The following is a 20,960-nucleotide window of genomic DNA, read 5'->3' as shown; positions in this document are numbered from 1 at the left end:
AAAAATGCTGATAAATTGAGTGCTGTGAAAGCATTTTTGCTAAATTTTCAAGATGGTGTAGGAAAACATGACAGCTACTGCAGCAGGAGGAAAAATATCTGGTGAATAACAACAACACAGAAAGCAAAGTTGTGACTTACCTACAACTCGGAGATTGGCACTGGCATATATTGTACCATGTTTGTTCTCTGCTAGACACTGGTACATGCCAGAATCTGTCAAGCTTAAGTTTGTTATAGTCAAAGCTCCATTTTCAATTTGTATTCTTCCCTGGATAGTAAAAGCAAAACATTAAAAAGGAATATATTTACGTGATTGAAGAAACAGACAAGCAAGGAGGTTTTGGCTGCACAGCAGCATCTCATGCCTTCATTAAACTTCATTTGAAGAATTCATACATAGCTTAACTGATGTTTAAGACAACTCTGGAATTTCTATGCATTGGCCAAAGTGAATGATATGCTAATAATGGTTTTTATGAGAGACAAAGCTTTATAGAGCTTTGCAGTAGATATAAGCATTGGACTGAAACATCAGCTTTGAAAATCCTCTTTCAAATTCTGAAAGGATTGAGTTGGATTTGCTTGTCAGTGAGGTCTATTCCTAACAATCCTGGGATCAACTTACTTTAATTTTGGGGCTTACAAAGCTTGTCTACTGCAAAATGTTTTTACATGGAGGAAAAAAAGTAGTTTTTCTCCCTTTGAAAATGACAACTCATTTTGAGGTCTAATTTTTGCTCAACTTATATATTTGAATCTTTTCTGTTCTCTGTAGTCTTTCATATATACTTATATACTCATATATACTCACATTGACAAATACCTGTCAAGCTTTCTACCTAATACACAATTTCTTTGGAGCTAAAATTTTGATTGGTTGATGTTGGTTGAAGTATCTGCTTTGTATCTGAACATTCTAAGAACATAGAATTGATGTGATCATTGATAGTGAAGCACATTTGACAACTTTAACCGAAAGGAGATTTATTTATAAGATGTACGTTAAACAGATAGGTAAACTCTAGCAGCTTGCTGAGTACATCCTACCACAAAGAGAGTAAAATAGCCTATGCCTTCCATGTGCATGTTTTGGAAGAAAGGAAAAAAGGAAGTGATCTGAGATTAGGAAGAACTTTGTCAGGGAGCAGGAAGAGTGTTATAGAATACACAGAAAAAGCCACTATGTTATATGATGCTGAAGAATTAATGCTACTGGATAAAGACCTGCAAAAGATAGTTCACATACAGAATGCTCTTATGCAATTATCTATAAAAAATCAGTGATACTTCAATCCAGTACAACAAAGCATTCTATTCAGTGGAATGCGTGCAACACATTTTTAGGGCTTTTTAAAAAGCTGTCTTTGATGGCAATTCATTTTTTTATTTCTGGGACCACCAGGGAAAAGGCCTTCTCTGTTAGTTGAACATAACTGAGCAGTCTTCAAAGGCATAAAGGTAAAAAAATACTCCATTCCTGGTCTTAAAAAGCAGGCAGACTGATCTTTGCGAAGGGAATATTTAAAGTTATTTAGGCCCAAATTATTTAAGGCAAGAAGTGATCATCTACTTTGGCTGAAGACTGAGACTAGAGTTCAAGTAAATGCATTAGAAGCTCTTCCAAGACATATACATGCACATTCAATTTGGGCATATAAACTTAATATATATGGCAGACATTTTTTCCCCAATTTTTCCCTTTTCTTTATATTTAGCTTTTTTCCTTTCTCCTTTATTTTTATGGTTTTAAAAATAATTTCTTAAATGTAAATATTTTTAATTTTAATGTTATTGTACATTTTAAATCTACATAAACGAACGAATGAATGAATCAATCAATCAATGAATAACATTTCCTTCAGACATCACAAATACATTTTTATTCATTTTCTATCTCTAATGAGGCTTTATTTTTATATTGATATTAAACGACATTGTTTTTAAATCTGACAAGGTGGGGCAGAGAGAACTTTAGGAGGAGTTTTCCCTTTGCAAACATAAACTGTCTCTTCAATTACAGTTTGATCATCCCATGTGGTTTAAAATAACCTTTATATAGGTAACATTTTTTTGTAAAATACATGTCAAGAATAAACTTTGGAAAAGTTAATTTTTCTAGGCAACTACTGGTCAGAAAGAAGAGGGGTGTAGTCTAGGGAATGGGAGTGCTCTGAAAATGGGTAGAGTGGGAAGAAATACAGTACTTCAGAAGAACGCTTAGGATATATAGGGAATACAGTATGTGATATCTGGGGGATGTAGGTTCCTCTGCTAGAATTAGCTTTAACCAATATGTTGACTTGGGCTGCCTTTAATCAGTACAGTATATATACTACAGATGTGTAAAGCTTAAGATGAAGATTTACCGTGTTTTTTGGATTATAAGACACACCTTTTTCCCTCAAAAAAGAGGCTGTGTGTCTTATACATTGAATACAGCATTTTTTTGCCTCCTGAAACCCCGCCCCCTTCACCAAAATGGTCATGCATAGCTTGTAGGAGACTTTCAGAGAGCTCCTGGGGGCTGGGGCAGAAATGAGCAAAAAAAATAGGCTGTTTTTTTGCTCAATTTTACTTGCCCCCGCCCCTCAGAGCACTCTATAAGCTTCCTAAAGGCTATCCATGCCCTTTTTTTAAGCAAAAAAGGGCCCATTTTCACGAAAAATGGGCCATTTTTTGGTTTTTGCCCCCACCCCCGAGGAGCACTCTACAAGCCTCCTAAAGGATATTCATGCCCTTTGTTTGAAAAAAATGGGCTGTTTTGGGGAAGTTTGCAGAGTGCAAAAACTTTTTTTTTTAATTTGCTTCTTCAAAACCTTGGTGCGTCTTATACTCTGGTGTGTCTTATACTCTGAAAAATATGGTAATCAAACGAAGATTTGACTGAATCATCCTTCTAAATCAGGCCAGTTTTCTCGAAAATCAGACACTTGGTGTATTTTCTATTCTTTGTAGCTGGAGTCACAATATTTGTATTCTGGTCTCTGATGTTCAGTCTGGCCAAAAGAGCCCATTTCAGTTCTTTTTAATATTTATATTCACCCCACTTCTTCCCAAACGATGAAAATAACAAAGAACATATCAAAATGTTTATTTTCTTTCTGTTACTTATCTTTCTTTTTTCTTGCACTTGAACAGTATAAATATTATCCACTGAGTGAACAGATCTGAGATAATTTATTTGCTGCTATGTTACTGCATAATAAATTCAGTCAAAAGTGTTCAGGGCAAAAGTAAATGAAAGTAAAAGAATACAACAAAAAAAAATCCTATTGTGGTAGTATGTTATAGACTACCAAGTCATATACAATATTTGGAGGTATCTTCTTGAGATAGATTGTACAACGTTTAGCAATAAGTACATAACAACAATCAATTACTAAACATATGTTTTTAAAAATAATTAGTCATGACCATATCAATAAATAAAAATAAAATAAAATCAATAAAAATAAAATACATGATCTAAATCGAGGATAAAGTAGATAAAAGAAAATATAGTAATAAAATATGTATATGCTAAATACAAGGAATCAGCATTTAGATAAATATATCACCTTTATATGACATACAAGGAATCAGCATTCAGATAAATACACCTTTTTATTCTTATATTTCCTTTCAGAAATAGTCCAGGCTTTAAAGCCTAGTAAATGAATCATTTCCACATCTGTAGTCATCCATGCCTCTTCGACTACTATGAAGTCAAAGTTAGAGAACAACTCCATTATATTCTAATTGGTTACTCTGTTTTTCCAGCCAGTGATATTCCAAGTCAGTACTTAATGTTACTGGGGTGATTGAAAAGGTACTGGAATTTTGGGTTAAAAAACATGTTTTTCAATTTTCAACTAGAGTGAAGCTATCCAAAATTCCTCCAGGGTTAAAAAAAAAGCCACATAGGTTTGAAATATGTTTACTTTCATCACTGTCTTAAAGTTGCATACGCTCCAGTAGGTTTTGAGGTGAGCAGCAACTTGGTTGGATACTTTTTCAGGTTGACAACTCAGAATAGTATCTACGTCCAAAATAAGTGTTGAGCTGAGGGTGATGTCTTTATAACGCTTCCTCTTCCAAAGTCCTCCTCAATTAGTAACTCACCAAGATTTGGGCTGCAGCTTACTTCCTTTTATCTGTCAGTTTCTATTTTATTTCTGTCACATACATTTTCTGCATGCTGTGGTGTTTTATCAAGGAGTAGAGGGAGTAAGGTAGAAACCATTCCCAAAGACTCTTTGATTTCTTTTCCATATTTATATTCCCCGTTAAAATAGGGGATGAATCACCAGATTCTCAAAATAGGCTGTATTTTCTTGGACAGTTGGGGTGATCAGCTCTATTAAAGATCTAGCAACTTTACATATTGTTGCTATTAATTCTCTTCAGATCATCTAGCTCAGGGTTATCAAACTCGTGGCCTGAGGGCCAGATGCGTTACACACTGGCCATGTCCACATCCAGTTTGGCGAAGAGGGAAAAAGTCACTATATGTCATGTGACACTGCAGACTTTGACACCGCTGGTCTAGCTTTTTTAGAATGCTGACTTGTTCAGTATCTGGCAAGGTACTCAAGGAGTTAATCAGTTTTGTCCCTAATGTTCTTCAGAAAACTGACCTTCTATGATACAGATTATTTAGTTATCTCTTCTCAAGGACAATAGTGATAGAACATCCTTGGAGTTATCTACTTTCATGTTGCTACAATTAAACTGTAAAATAAAGCACTCTTATTGCCAAAATCAGTTATTATTTGCTCTCTCTGTGTTAAACACAGGTAATAGGAAATTCTCAAACTTGCTCAAAGAAGGCTGCACTCTGAACAACATGCTGCCAAGAATAAAATGTTTGAATGATAGAAGGATTCATTTAAAAGTCTCTCCTGGATGGGAGCCGTTCAACCTGCAAATGAATTAACTGCCTTTCACAGTTATAGAAGGTGACTAAGGGAGACACTGACTGTACTTTTGGATCCCCGTTTTCCTCTATTTACTCTGTTACTTTGAATTTGTAAAATAATCTCATTAGGGTGTAAATAATAGTTATGATGCATTTTATCCAATGTCCCAAAGGGGCTTTTTTCAAGAGGCAATTGGACGTTCTGGATTTTCTTTGAAGACGTTTTGTTTCTCATTCAAGAAGTTTCTTCAGTTCTGATTGGATGATGGGGAATGACTGAGACTCTCCATAGACTTTTATCCAATGCTTCCTGGGAAGGTGGAAATTGCTTTGCATTCTTCTGGATGTTGGTCAAGATGTCTTTTAACTTATTGTTCCCTTTTTTAGGTGTTAAATTAAGATCCACCTTTCCGCTACTTTCCATTATCTGCTTTTGAGTCACAGTTTTCTCTGTGTAGGCTTGCTTTAACTGATTCAGCAGCAATATTAGGCTTTAAGCTTAATAAATGTCTCTTTTAGAGTGTCCACTCAGTTGTCAGTTGTGGTTGGAAGCTCAAAATTGACAATATTTTGGTGCCATCAGTAGGCATTGTTTGGTTATAAAGTCAGTAATTTTTTTTGTTTTGTTTTTTAAGTCCTCATCCCCTTCTTGCATAAATCTTGCAGCAGTTGGACAAATGACTGCAATCTGAGAAGAGCAAGATTCCTCAGGCATAGAAACAGAAAGATTTAAAACTTGGACACTCTCTACCTCTGCTTACAGATCCCATTCCTGGGTGGGAATGGTCTAAACTGCTTGAGACGCTATCAAAAAAAGAGAGGTTTGATTACGAATGGGATGCACTTTACTTTTTAGACAACTTTGAGCTATTTAGTAGACTTGAGTGAAGTCTGAGAAACAGAATGTGAGCAATGTCTCTTCTTTCTTTTCCCTGTGGTGATGATAAAAATACCAGTATCCAGTAAAAATAGGAAAAAAATACAGGTCTCCAACAGAGTAAAATTAAATAAAATGAAATAAAAAAGAGTAAGAGAGATAGTAAAAAAATTAAAAAGTGGCTTTAACAACAGATGCCATCTTTTTGGGCTCCTCTAAATATCTGTTGGGCTATTTAGCTAAATCTAAAGACTCTTGTTGCAGTCTTGCTGTTTTAATCTTAAATTGTAGAAGATCATTCACTATTCCAGACTTGATCCTGATCTATAGTTAGCATCTGGTGAAAGAGGTAAAACAATAAAAAATTTGGGGAAAAAGTAACGATCACATTTGACTATATAAGATATTACAAGTAATGAAACTTCTACAGTTATTCTGTTATTATTTCAGAATAACATTTTAAAATTAGCTTAGGGAAGTACACAGATCTCATGGACAGAAATTTTCAGGTCAAAAGTGGACTAGACGGATTGGAAATTTCTCAAAAACCAGTACTTAAAAATGATAAGTATAATATTAGACTGAAAAAAACGTATACAACAGTTTAGGTCTCTAAAAACTAATAAGAGAATCAAAGAAAGAAGTTGATGAAAAAGAACTAAATGAATAAGAATTTGTAACTCATCTATAGCAATGGTGGTGGTGGAACAATGGCTCAGAGATTAAGATAAGATTTGAATGCCAAGTGCGGTATGACCGGGTGAGCTCCAAATACTCTCCCTAGCTCCTGCCAATCTAGCAGTTCAAAAACATACAAATACGAGTAGCTAAACAGGTACTACTTTGGTAGGATGGTATGATGATGATATTATGCAAGCCACTTGACTGAAGAAATGTCTTCAGACAGTACTGTCTCAATGGCCCTTGAAATGGAGATGCGCACCTTGACCCACAAAGTTGGCAATGACTAGCAGAATAAAATCCGCAGGAGCTCCTTTACCTTTACTATAGCAACCATACTTACACTTTATGACCAACAATCAAAATCAGGAGTCTTAAAGTTACATAACAGAAGGGTATGTGAAGAAATGTAGTTTATAAATTGTTTCCAAATGGAGATAAAGCTAGTACCAGACTTAGTATTTAAAGTGGTTTTTGGCATTGAAGTGTACTCTTTCTGAACCCTCTAATGAAGAATTAAACATAAGCATAAAGAACTCTCTGACAAACTGAAAGACAAAAAAGATAAGTATAAAAAGTGGAAGGAGGGGGACATAACTATGGCAGAATATCAGAAAATAGCCCGAGCCTGTAAAGATGAAGTGAGGAAAGCTAAGGCTCACAATGAAGAAAGCCTGGCCACAAAAGTAAAAAATAAGCAAAAAAAAGCTTCTTCCAACATGTTAAAAACAAGAAAAAAGTTAAGGAAACAATTGGTACATTGCTGGAAAAAAGTGACAAGAAGGTGACAAGCAACAGGGAGAAAGCAGGACTTCCGGTTCCGGTATGTGACGGGCAAGCTTTGCTCGCCCCGCGCACTCCTGGTGGGCTCCCCTTTGATCGGGGGGGGCACAGGACGCCCTGGAGGGGCTCCTGCCGAGGGGGCAGCATAGCGGGGGATCCCTTGTGTTGGTGGCGGCCGGGGGGGCCCCCGCATCGCCCTAGGCACCGGGAGGCAAGAGGGGAGGCACCGCGGCGTCTTCGCGTTGAGGCAGCCGGATGACACCCAAGATTCGAAGGACGCAGTTGCTGTGCGGTAAGATGGAGATTCCCCCCATTCCCTTGGATGATTGAATGAAAATAAAAAGACTGTCAGCTCTTTGGAAAGGTCTTCAATTCATGGCTGGGAAGTGTGATTGGAGGGAGGGGGATTCCCCCCCCCCCTTGGACAAGCGGCTTGAAACTGTGTTGCTCCTTGCCCCCAGAAGAGGAGGGGGGGAGCCCTGGAATGGAATCACCCTCGTAGCAAAAAGCAGATTTCCTTTACTGCAATTGTGAAATGAGGTGATGATCTGTTTTATTTTGAAAACTTTGAAAACTTTTGCCTTTGGATCCCGGAGCTGGCAGGGCAAGATGGCACACTTCCGTTGTCTTTATGTACTTTGAAATTTGACTCCACCTACAGAAGTTGCTGGCATTTTGTCTTTGTCTCCGTGGCACTCAGAGAAGTCTCGTGTTACATCTTATCCTGGACTTGGAACAAAGGACTTTATTGCTTTATTGCCTAGGTCCCTATTTGTCTGGGCTCCCTGCCTCGCGATCTCTCTCGGCTACCCACCTCCCCAGTTGTTTCTTCTCTGTATTGACATTTTCATCTCTAATCTTTGATTACCACAATGCCACCCAAAAGACCACCACCGGGGAAGCCGGGATTTGCGGGCTCCGCCCCAACATCCTCAACGTCCAGCCCCAGCGGACAACAGACACTAACTTCTTTGTTTCAGCCTAAGCCCTCTGAGGTGGACTTTCAACAGATGTTTGAACAACTCTTAAAGGGGCAGGAGGAATTAAAAAATCAATTGAAAGAAATGAATGAGCAGATAAGAGAGAATAAAGACCATGTGATCCAAAACTCACAGAGACTGGAACTTTTGGAGGAGGAGACGGCTGAGATGAGGAGAGAGGTGAAGGGGGTGCAGAAAGGAAATCAAGAACTTGAGAACCACCAGATAAAAACGGAATTTGAACGAATGTCCTTCTTTCTTAGGTTCCAAAATGTAATTGAGGCTGATGATGAAAATTTGAGGGATATTATGGCAAATTTATTGGCTGAATTTATTGGAAAAGATAGACAACAGATGGGGTGGGACATGGACCTGGTTTATAGAGTAAACTCAACATATGCTAGAACACACAATGTTCCAAGGGAGGTACACATCAAATTTCTTAGAAAGACCACAAGAGACGAGATTCTGAGTGCACAAAGGGGGCAAACATTAAAATACAAGGACAGAGAAATAGCCATTCTGAAACAGATCCCAAAGAAAGTTAGAGATAAAAGAAAAAAATATTCGCTCTTAGCGAATAAATTATACCAGAAAGGGGTGTGGTTTCGATGGCTGTTGCCAGAACGTATGCTAATATTCTGGGAGGACAGGAGAGTTAGAATCAACACAACCACTGAGGCTGAGGCCTTTATGGAAAAAAATAAAGTCCTGCTAGATAAACCTAATGACACTACACCGGACATACAGGACATGGGAGGTGCAGGAGCTCTCCCGGGGGGGTGGGGGGGGAGAAGAGGCAACATTGAGAAAACTCAGATCACAAAAATGAACTTGAAAATCTGTGTGATATAAAATGATTGAAACTATCTTAAGATAAAAGTTTATATGCTGACAAAATAGTACTAAGTAATAACAAACTAATGTATTAGTAGATGAAAGTTATGAGAATGGGGGGAGGGCCATTTCCTGCATAATGTAACTGTCAAAATTTGTACTTCATCCATTACCCCTTTCCTTGAATATTTTGTTTTAAAAACCAATAAAATTTTGTTTAAAAAAAAAACAGGGAGAAAGCAGAACTATTTAACTAATTTTTTGCATCTGTCTTTACACAAAGGGAAAAAAAACAGTCTAACCTACCAAAAACAGCACCACAAAAATCAGATTAGGAACACAAATTGAAATAGGGAAGAAAATGGTAAGTGAGCACCTGTCTACTCTAGACGAGTTCAAATCACCAGGACCGGATGGATTACACCCCAGGGTTCTGAAGGAACTGGCAGACGAGATCTCAGAACTACTGAACTATATCTTTCAGAGATCCTGGAGCACCGGGGAACTGCCAGAGGACTGGAAAAGAGCTGATGTGGTTCCCATTTTCAAAAAAGGAAAAAAAAATAGATCCAGGAAACCACAGACCTATCAGCCTGACCTCAATACCAGGGAAGATTCTGGAAAAGATAATCAAGCAACGAATTAGCAAACACCTAGAAGTAAACAAAGTAATAGCCAAAAGCAAACATGGGTTTGTCAAAAACAGATGATGCCAGATTAATCTTATTACATTCTTTGACAAAGTGACAAAATTATTGGACAAGAGGAATGCCGTCGATATAATTTACTTGGACTTCAGTAAGGCATTTGATAAAGTAGACCATAACCTACTACTAGATAAAATAGAAAAATGTGGGTTAGACAGCATCACCACCAGATGGATTTGTAACTGGCTGACCAACCGCACTCAACGTGTTATCCTCAAGGGAACTGCATCTACATGGAGGGAAGTATGCAGTGGAGTACCCCAAGGCTCTGTTTGGGCCCAAAACTCTTCAACATCTTCATCAATGATCTAGATGAGGGAATAAATGGGGAACTCATAAAATTTGCAGGTGACACCAAGATGGCAGGAATAGCCAACACTCCAGAAGATAGGCTTAAGATACAGAAGGATCTTGACAAACTTGAACATTGGGCACTATCTAACAAAATGAAATTTAATGGTGAAAAAAGTAAGGTTGTACATTTAGGCAAGAAAAACAAAATGCACAGGTACAGTATAGGTGATACCTTGCTCAGTAGTAGTAACTGTGAGAGGGATCTTGGAAACCTAGTGGACAACCATTTAAATATGAGCGAGCAGTGTGCAGCAGCTGCCAAAAAAGCCAACACAGTTCTAGGGTACATAAACAGAGGGATAGAATCAAGATCATGTGAAGTGTTAATACCACTTTATAATGCCTTGGTAAGGCCACACTTGGAATACTGCATTCAGTTTTGGTCGCCACGATGTAGAAAAGATGTGGAGACTCTAGAAAGAGTGCAGAGAAGAGCAATAAAGATGATTAGGGGACTGGAGACTAAAACATATGAGGAACGGTTGCAGGAACTGGGTATGTCTAGTTTAATAGAAAGAAGGACTAGGGGAGACATGATAGCAGTGTTCCAATATCTCAGGGGCTGCCACAAAGAAGAGGGAGTCAAACTATTTTCCAAGGCACCTGAGGGCAGAACAAGAAGCAATGGGTGGAAACTAATCAAGGAGAGAAGCAACTGAGAAGAAATTTCCTGAAAGTTAGAACAATTAATCAGTGGAACAGCTTGCCTCCAGAAGTTGTGAATGCCCCAACACTGCAAGTCTTTAAGAAGATGTTGGATAGCTATTTGTCTGAAACGGTATAGGGTTTCCTGCCTATACTGTACCTGTGCATTTTGTCTGCCATCACAAAGAGGTCTAGGACTGGGAGGCCGAACCATAGTGTCAGTCGATGGAAGAGGCTCGGATGGATGGTCCACTCCACCTGATCTATCGTTGTCCGGCTCAGCCAGTCTGCTTGGACGTTGGAAACCCCTGAAATGTGTTTTGCCCTGAGAGATGACAGGTGAGATTCCGCCCACTGGCACAACAGGTTGGATTCCTGCATCAGGGACCAGGAACAAGTTCCCCCGTCTGTTTATGTGTGCCTTGGTCGTGGTATTGTCCGTGAGGACTAATATGTGTCGGGCCTGAGCCCTGTGGTGGAAGTGTCTGAGGGTGAGGCGAACCGTCTGCAATTCTAGCCAATTTATGCTGTTTTGGCTCTCTTCAAGGGACCACTGACCCTGAGCCACTAGGTCCTGAATGTGTGCCCTCCATCCTGACAGACTTGCGTCTGTCATAAGTGTGAGACAGTATGGCTCTCTGAACAAGGTGACCTGATGTGGGCGGCTAGTGCTGCCAGTACCTTCGTGAATACCCTGGGGTCACAGGATAGACCAAACGGAAGAGCTCGGTACTGGACTTGCCTCCCCCCATAGGAAAAGCGGAAATATTTTCGGTGGTCTATGAAGATGGAGATATGAAGGTAAGCTTCGGTCAAGTCTACTGCTGTGAGAAGTCATCTTTCCTGACCACCTGGAGGATGGTGTGCAGTGATTGCATTTTGAACCGCCGATAGACAATGTTTTTAGATCTAAAATTGCTCTCCATCCTCCGGAATTCTCTGGTACCACAAACAGGCGGGAATAAAAACCCTGCCCTTCCTGATGGGGAGGAACTGGTTGGATGGCCTGGATCTCCAACAGGTGCTGAATGGCCTGTTCCATCAGTACCCTCTTGCGAGGACACTGAGACCGGGCATGGCACGAAGTGTTCCTGGGGGATGAGAGGAATTGCAGCATGAGACCAAATTTGACAATTTTGAGTACCCAATTGTCTGTTGTGGTCTCCTCCTAGTGGTGGGCAAAGAACGCCAGGCGGCCTCCAATCGGAAGAGAGTCCAGATAGTCATTTCCTACGTGAAAAATGTCGGTTGCCTCCTCTGCGGTAAGATTTCTTGGAGGGGAAACGCTGTGTGTTTCTACTGGACCTGTCCTGGTGAGATCCCTGTCTGGGAGTGTAGGATTGGCGTTGTGGACGGGGGAAGGAAGGTCCCCTGTCCGCCGGTCGAAAGGGCGACCTCCTATAGAAGGGAGCGGGCCAACTGTCTGTTTCTTGTAGATGGATGAAACAACCTTGTGCTTGTCTTTAGATTCCGTGAGGTAGGGGTCTAAGGGATTACCAAATAATTGGGTGCCACTGAATGGGGAGGCTGCTAGGCACCACTTGGTATGGACATCCGCCTGCCATGGCTTGAGCTAAAGCAGACGCCTGGCCGTGACCAAATAGGTCATGGCTTTAGAAGTGAATCTAGCAGCATTAAAGGAAGAATCAGCTGCAAATTCAACCGCTGCCCTGATATTGTTGAGATCCCTATGTGATCTAGTATCAGTGGGAGCGATGAGCTCCTGAAGCTGTTCAATCCAAACCAAGGCTGCCCTGGAGAAAAAGGAAGTGGCTGTAGAGGCCCTAACAGGCCAGGCCCCAGCCTGATAATTTTTGACTAAGGTTTGATCTGACCTTTTTTCCTCAGGCTTGAGAACCTCCTCAGGGGCTCCAGAGACCATAGTAGGTGAAGACAGGGCTGCAACTGGTGAGTCCACTGGGGGAGTGTCGAAGAACTTGGTGAAGTCTGGTGCAATGTTGCAGAGACGTTTGTCAAGGTTGGTCGGCTGTGGGCCCGTACCTGGAGACTCCCACTGCTTCTTGATGATGTTCAGAAATATCTTGGGAACAGGGATCACCTCTTTTTCCACCGTGGGTTCGGTGAATGGGGTACTGGGACCCTCAGTTGAAGCCAGTTCTGCCGGTTTATCCTGTGAAGTAGAAGCTGAAACAGAAGATGGTACGTTAGCAGCTTTAATGGCCTTAAGCAGAAGGGACTTGAAACGATCAGTTTTGAATAATCCGGTAAAGGCAGGGGTATCTGGGGTGACCACCTTGTCACCAGACAGGTCTGAGTCCTGCAGGTTATCTTGCTCCCCGCCAATTGAGGCCTGAGAATAGGGGCAGAGGGATCAGGTTGCTGAGCCGCAGCAGAAGATTTATGCTTATGGCCATGTGATGGAGCAGGTTGGGGTTGCTGTTGTAGGCCAGGAGCCATGATATGTTTAATGGTTTCAGCAATGATGGTTGCCATATCAGCAGCAGAGGTCAATATGGTGTGGGGACTCCCAGAGCCATGTGTAACCGTGAGGAAAGCCTGTTCAAAGGTGTGCTCCCTATTCAGAGGGACATCAAAGAAATTGCCTGTTGTCAGGTTCCATCGAAGACGAGGACTCCGAAGAAGACAATTCCCTTTCTGAATAGGCCGAGGGGGGGGGGGGGGGTAGGGCCCATGGGAGGCAAGTCAGGTGGAGCTGGGGATGCCACTTGGTGATCCTCGAAGGGAGGGAGGGAGGACTGGGCAGTTAGAATATATTGTTGTTTTTGGGTCCTCTGAAATTCTTTCTCAAGGGCCTTCTGCCTGCGCTCTTCTGCCCTGGTAGTCGCTTCAGAGACCTTGGAGTTTACTCCTGAGGAAGGGGTTCTTTGGCTTGCCTCTTCCTGCTGCTCTTTGCTCCTGATGGCCCTGTCTCCTCTAATCCTGCATTCGTATCCATAGCTGGATCCATAGCCATTTCCCCAAACATAAATCAACACCCCAATAAGATAGGCAACAGTCTCACCCGTTTGCTGGCCAAGCGCTGATCCGGTCCACCTGGGGTAATCCCACGTTGCTGGGCACTCCAAACGGCTGCTGTAGAGTTTGCGCCCTTTTTAAAGCATCCCAAATGGCCGACTTTTTTTCTCTGAAGCTTTTCCGAGCTTCAAAGTGGCCGCTGGTATCTTCGCGAGCTTTTCCGACCTGCAAAATGGCTGCCGATACTAAGTGTGGCCAGGAGATCTGCAGAATGGCCACCGAACTCACCTGGAACCGCTGTGCGCGAAATGGCCAGTCGCGCATCTCTCCAAGTGCCCAGAATCAAGGAGTGCCACAGGGAAACAGCTGTGGAGCCGTAGCTCGTGAGCTGGCCGATCTGATTGCAAGGCAGGCTTCCTGAGCAAACTCGTGGCTGCAGGCAATCACACGGCGGAGGAGAGGCAGCCAGAGATCAGTTTTGAATTTCCCTCTAACTTGTAGAATAAAGGATTATTTAAGGAACCAATTTAAAGGAACAACATTTTTTTTGGAAAAATTCACCAATTAAAGATATAATTAAATAATTTGGAGGAGAGATCAATTCTCACAGCCAGTCCAGGCTGGACTGAGCCTGAAACTGGGAAGGAGCCAAAAGGGCCCGATGACATCATAAGTGTAGACTCAGTCTGATTGGTTAATGGATGGAGCATACCCAGTCTGGCTGCTGTACGATAAGAGGAAAATTGTCACAAAAAGTGTCCGGCTTTACTCCGTAGTAAAAGGGGGGCTGGAAAGGATGAGGGATGGGTCTACTTCTAAGAGAAAATATTGAAGTGAGGGCAGAACTGTTTTGCTTCAGTCTTCTTCCCTGAAGAATCTATTATAAGCTTAAAGAAGTTCATGGAGTTCATGAACAGAAATGGAACTAAGCAGAACAACTGAAAAACAAAGGGAGTGGCAATCCAGTGTAAGTAAATGTTACATATGAGAAATAATGTAGTGGGAAAGATCAATTAAAGGAATTTGAACCTAGGAAATATGTAAACATACATAGAAAGGCAAAAAAGAAATAACCTGTTCAGGTCTGGATATCTGTTACCATAGATAGAAATTACACATAGCAGGTCACAGGAAACTAATCCATCAAGTTCTGACAAATACTGAATAAGAACATTAGAATTAACAGCCAGGCAGCAGGTCATATAATGGTCAATGTGTGAAGGAATGTTGACAGATGCTGCTGGAGAAGAATAAAAAAGACAAGCTGTATAAATTTAGTTAGAAAACAAGGAATTCATGCAATCAACTATAAAATCCAAGTGTCTAAAAGGAGCTTGTAGCTACCATATCATGGACTTTTGTATGCTCATTCAGAAATCATGGACGATGAGCATTTTTTCAGAAGACAATGGGCATAGTGCCAGAGGACTAGAGCAGGGCAAATGTTGTTCCTATCTTTGCAAAGGGGTGTGGGATGGACCCAGTTTGATGTAAATTGCAAACAAAATCCTGGAATACATTATTAAGCAATGAGCTTGTGAACATTTAGAATAGAATGTAATTGGCTGCATAGATTTATGAAAAATGATGCCAATCAACTAAATTTTGTGATAGAGTGGTGAGGAAGAAGACCAGCAGAGCACATCTATTAATTAGAAGTTAAAAGACAGGGTAAAACTATTTAATCTCACAATCCTGGACAGATTCAACCATAATTTCAATGGGGAGCCTGCAATCATCCTAGACCAGTGGTGGGCAACCTTTTTTTTCAACTGAGCCAAATCTCGCCAAAACCACGATTGAAATTTATTTTGAGAGCCACATTTTTAAAACCGAAAATACATAGGATGGTACACTGTTTTTAGTTTCAATAAACTCTGGCATTTGAAGCACGCAAGTCTTAAAGCTGTCAAGTTACAAGATCCTTGCACCCCTAACCCTTTAGAAAAAAAAAACCCCAGGGGTCTTCAAACCTGACAGCTTGAAGACTTGTGGACTTCAACTCCCAGAATTCTGAGAATTGAAGTCCACCAAGGGCATCAATCATATTAGCCCAGGGATCTGCAAAATTGGCTCTTAAGACTGGTGGACTTCAATTCCCAGAATTCTGAGAATTGAAGTCCACCAGTCTTAAAACAGCCAACTTTGCAGACCCCTGTGTTAGCCCAAAGCCTGGTGCTGGGCCTTGCTCCCCCATTGGTGGAGCCCCAAGAAGCGAGGAGGGAGAAAAAGAGACGGAGGCCAAGGAGCTCCCCCCCCCAGCAAAAATCTAACCGGGGAGCCGGGCAGTAGCAAATTAGACAATCATGCGAGGAAAGCGAGGTCTGACCGGGTGGGCAGCGAAACTCCAGGGCTCTCTGTTCTAATTCCCCATGAAAACTGTTGCCTCTGAAGCGTTTGCTCTACTGTTTGAACCTTTAAGCGTCCCTTTCCCTTTTTTCTTTTCAACCCACAATGATTAGGGAGGATCCTGAAGTCGGGCGGGGACGAGAAGCGAGGAGGCAGAAAAAGAAACGGAGCCTCCTCGCTTCTCGTCCCCGCCCGACTTCAGGATCCTCCCTAATCATTATGGTCGAAAAGAAAAAAGGGAAAGGGGCGCTTGTTTTGAAGTGCCCGAGAGGAGGGAGGGGAGCGGGCGCTTCAAAACAAGCGCCCCTTTCCCTTTTTTCTTTTCGATCCACAATGATTAGGGAGGATAATAATCCGGCACACAGAAGAGCCGCATTAAAATGTGTAAAGAGCCGCTTGTGGCTCGCGAGCCGCGGCTTGCCGACCACTGTCCTAGACCAAGCTAAACTAAAAACACAGGAAGTGACTTCCGGTTTCAAATAGGGCCGTTTTTCGAGCTATGGAGACTTCAGGGAAGCTCCTGAAGCCTCCGGAGAGTGAAAAATGGCCTCAAAAGAAGGCTGAAGTCAACTGACAGGGCAGCGCCTCGCGTGCCCGGACAAATGGTTCTGCGTGCCACCTGTGGCACACGTGCCATAGGTTTGCCATCACGGGTATAGGGGTAGGGTTTTGTTTCTCTCTCTCTCACTTAACAAACCAGCAGAGGATATCCCCACCAGGGCACCAAGCCAATCAGCAGAGCTAGTTTTTAAGACCCTTTTGGAAAGCCAGAGGGTGGAGGGAAATCTCACTTCTGGTGGGAAGAGGTTTAGAGGGCAGGGGCCACAGCAGAGAAGGTTCTTTTCCTAGACCCTACTAGGAATTCCTTGGCTGATGGGGTTTATAGAAAGCTTCTTCTCCTGGAGTGAGTGGGGAAGTTAATCCAATTGGATGCAATGGTTCCTCAGATAACCTGATCCCATGCTATGAAGGTCTTTAAAAGTAATAACCAACACCTTGAATTGAACCCAGAAGCAAACTGTATTACAAAAATAATGGGATAGCAAGTATCAGAAGATAGTATCAAGACTCAGGAATACATTGAGAAACTGTAATAATGGACAGGAGCTAGTAAGATGTATTCCAATGTAAATCCACATTTGGGCAGAAAAAATTAAAGGATGACTAAAGGATGAAGTATTATATCAGGCAGTAATCCACACCAAAAGTATTTGAGTGACTCACAAGTTGATCCATGAGTGTGACAAAGCTGCAAAAAGAGCACATGCAATCCTAGCCTTCATCAACAGAAGTACAAGGTCAAGAAATCACTATTCCTCTCTATTCCTCATAAACCAAGCCACACCTAGAATACTGCATTCTATTCTGGGCACTGCATTTTTAGAAGGGCACTAACAAACTGGAATATGTCCAGACAACAGCAATCAGGAAATAGCCAGTTAGGACAAACTTATAAGGAATACCTGTAATTATTGTGTGTATTTAGCCTGGAGAAAAGAAAATTGCAAAGAGACATGATGCTGCTATCAAATATTTGAAGAGCTGTCATACAGAAGACAGGGCAGAATTGTTCAGAGTAATTTCAGGAGGCAGAGAAAAAAAGAATGAGTTTAAATTACAAAAAAAAAAAAAGATTTTGAATGCACTTTAGCTAAAATGTACTATTGGTAAAAGCTATTCAACAATGGAACGGCATCTCCCTGGGGAGCCTTTGTCTCCTTTGCTCAAGATATAAACAGAGGATAGATTAATATTTGTTGAATAAGTTATAGTACTACTTTTTTGTACTGACCAGTGAGTTTAGACTATATAATGTCCAAGGTCACTTACAATCTTGCATTCCATAATTCTTTGAATAAAAGCAGAAGTTATGGAAAAGAGCAAAATATGTCCTTAAATACTAGCAACATAATTTTCTGATAAAAGTCAGGAGAATGATACTAGTTTTTATGTATCAAATTTATCCAAGTTCATATTGTGCAGAGGTTGTTAAACTGAAGAGATTTATTTTTGGATTATCTGCCTCTGTACAGGAGTCAGGATAGAAGAAAATATAATGCTGTACCAAATATGTCAATGGACATTAAAATCAAAAGTTGTAACTTTTTTTATACAATGGATCTAATAATCTTAATGACCCTAACATTACCATTACTAGCGCATGGAAATAAGCTAAAAAGAACATTGCTTCATTTTGCTTGATTTATTTTTGCTTTATGGTCCTCTCTTTCCAAGATCTCATAGGTGGGAAAAATCCATCCATCACAGTTAGAGAAGGGATACTTCTGTTTGTTCCTGTGCTATTCTGGAAGAACAGCATTCTTTTCTTGTTGCTAGTGGACTAAACATTTTTTTAAAAATCTTAATCACAGTAGAAGTGATTTACAGGCACTGTTTTAACTTGTGGGCACCCTGACATTTCTTTTGTTTATACCTTCCCAACTTTATTTCAAAATACGAACATCTTTTTGTTGTAGAAGAAATTAGGTTTATTTTATCATGCTACAAATACAGGAAAAATATAATTAAAATGTGCAACATCACATACAATTTTAATCTTAGACTTATAAACACAGAAGAGACAGGGAGTTCTGATGACTCTGGAAACATTTTAAAACAACTCTCTATTGTTCGATATACCATGGGCACACAAGATAAGGTAAAGGTTCCCCTCACACATATGTGCTAGTTGTTGCCAACTCTAGGGGTGGTGCTCATTTCAAAACCAAAGAGCCAGCGCTGTCCAAAGATGCTCTGTGATCATGTGGCTGGCATGACTAAATGCTGAAGGCGCACGGAATGCTGTTACCTTCCCACCAAAGGTGGTTCCTATTTTTCTATTTGCATTTTTACATGCTTTCGGACTTGCTAGGTTGGCAGACCTGGGACAAGTAACGGGAGCTCACTCTGTTATTTGGCACTAAGAACCACCGACCTTTCTGATTGACAAGCTCAATGACTTAGCCACTGAGCCACCGTGTTTATGAGCACATAAACAGTTGCCTAAACAGCTATCTTGGGAATACTGTGATGTTCATGGCTGATGCCAAAAGGTTGCGTTACCTTCTCTCTGTCTTTCCTCTTTCCCATTTATTTTTTAAAACTAAAGCTGTCTATCAATATATCTATGTTATATAATGATAGATTTGAATGGGGTCAGTTTGATTACCACCCTGCTCAGTTCACTAATTTACTTTAAAGCATGCTGAACAAGTATATTTTTTCTCGGCTGCAAAAAAGTTACGCTTTTTTTTTCATGTTACAGAATGCACAAATCTTTCTTCAGAATGCTTTTTGGGGATGTTTTTCAGCTTGCCTCAATACTACATCTGAACAATGTTGCAACATGGCAAGAAGCAGCTGGTGTTTTCGTATTCTGTTATATATGGGAGCTTCCCCGACTGCTCATGCTTCCTGTTTTGAAAGACAGCCATGGAAGAATTCCCTTAAGATGTCTTCTTCTCTCATGCTTTAACACAGGAAGACAAACAATTTGAAAATACACTGTGGAGAAGATTAAATAATGAAAAACAAGACCTTCACATGCATGTTTCTCAGCCTCCTTCAAAATTCCTGATTTTTCCCTCTTCCATCAAAAGGAAGATGCATAATTTAAAAAAAAAACTGCAGAAGAAATTTGCTATGGCACTGATTTTTTAAATAACTACTGAATTGCCCAAAGACTACCTGATTAGTATTACAAACTGCCTTTTTTGAAATTACTTGGGTGAATTCAAGCTACTAATGTGCATCCAATGTAGCTGTGCACAATTTTTTCCCCAAAACAAGGTCAACAAACAAAAACACATTACCTCTAATGCTAGAGGTTCTCCATTTCTCAGCCACCTGTAGGAAGGCTTAGGTTTGCCACTTGCTCTGCACTCCCAGTATATGTTGTCCTCCACTGCAGCTTCAACATCTTTTATCAATTGAACCCAGTGAGGTTTGGCTTTAAATAATAAAAGGGGGAAATATAAAATAAGAGAATTAATGAAGACAAACCATGTTTGGGAACTGGAAAAAGCAAAAATAAGTGAACGCAAGAAATTCAACTCAAAAATATTCTCTAAATGTTCAACTCATAACATAGTAATTTCACTGTCTTGTTTAACTAATATGCAACCATCCAGGAGGAGGAAGGCATGGATACAGATGTACTATAGATATAAATATAGACACATGATTGAATGAAAGTTCAACATAATTTACTGCCTTTGAAATTACTATCTACTAAACTTAGTTAACCTTTAAATCACTTTGGCAGGGAATGGAATAAACATTTCATTTATCGCATTTTTTTTAAATGTCTAATTGCTAAAGCTATGGATCTTGCCAGTGTATGGAAAGTTTTATAACCACAAACCTACTGCCTACATAAGGTAGTCACACACAATACCCGCAGAAATGAGAGCAAAGAAAACGCATTATGACAGACACTGAAATAGTAGAAACATGGTGTCAAAGAGACTTTGTGGTCATCCACACAGCTCCCTTGCTCTGAGATGGCTTACTTTTCAGGCATTGATAACATATGACTGATAAGTGAGCTTCCATTTCAGATCTGACCTGTCTTTAAAGCAGACTTAATTTGGGTCAAGGTGACATAGACCGAAATGTAAGACTGTTCCTGGTTATAGGTTATCTGGCTATAGAATTTTGTTCCTATGTATCCAATTTTGTTCCTCTATATAGAGCAGTGTTTCTCAACCTTGGCAACTTGAGTCCCCGAGTCCCTTTTTGGGAGAGGGGGCGGTTTAAAAATCTAAGAAATAAAATAAGATGTCCGGACTTCAACTCCAAGAATTTCGCTGGCTGGAGAATTCTGGGAGTTGAAGTCCGGACATCTTCAAGTTGCCAAGGTTGAGAAACACTGATATAGAGAGAGGAAGTGGCCCGAAGTCCCCGTGAGGG

General features: G+C 40.7%; 1 protein-coding gene across 1 annotated transcript in view; it reads right to left on the bottom strand.

Annotated features, from left to right (window-relative positions):
* Positions 1–20,960, bottom strand: part of LOC309399729 (contactin-3-like) — a 239,464-nt gene that overhangs the window by 66,649 nt on the left and 151,855 nt on the right. The window contains exons 7-8 of the mRNA XM_081967803.1: positions 19,862–19,998; positions 141–270 (exon numbers count right to left, since the gene is read on the bottom strand). Coding sequence (XP_081823929.1) covers positions 141–270; positions 19,862–19,998 — 267 coding nt within the window. The remainder of the gene's footprint in view (positions 1–140; positions 271–19,861; positions 19,999–20,960) is intronic.

Source organism: Natrix helvetica (assembly GCF_964273705.1).
Source record: "Natrix helvetica genome assembly, chromosome: 1".
NCBI lineage: Eukaryota > Metazoa > Chordata > Lepidosauria > Squamata > Natricidae > Natrix > Natrix helvetica.
This window is presented reverse-complemented; position numbering and strand designations above follow the sequence as displayed.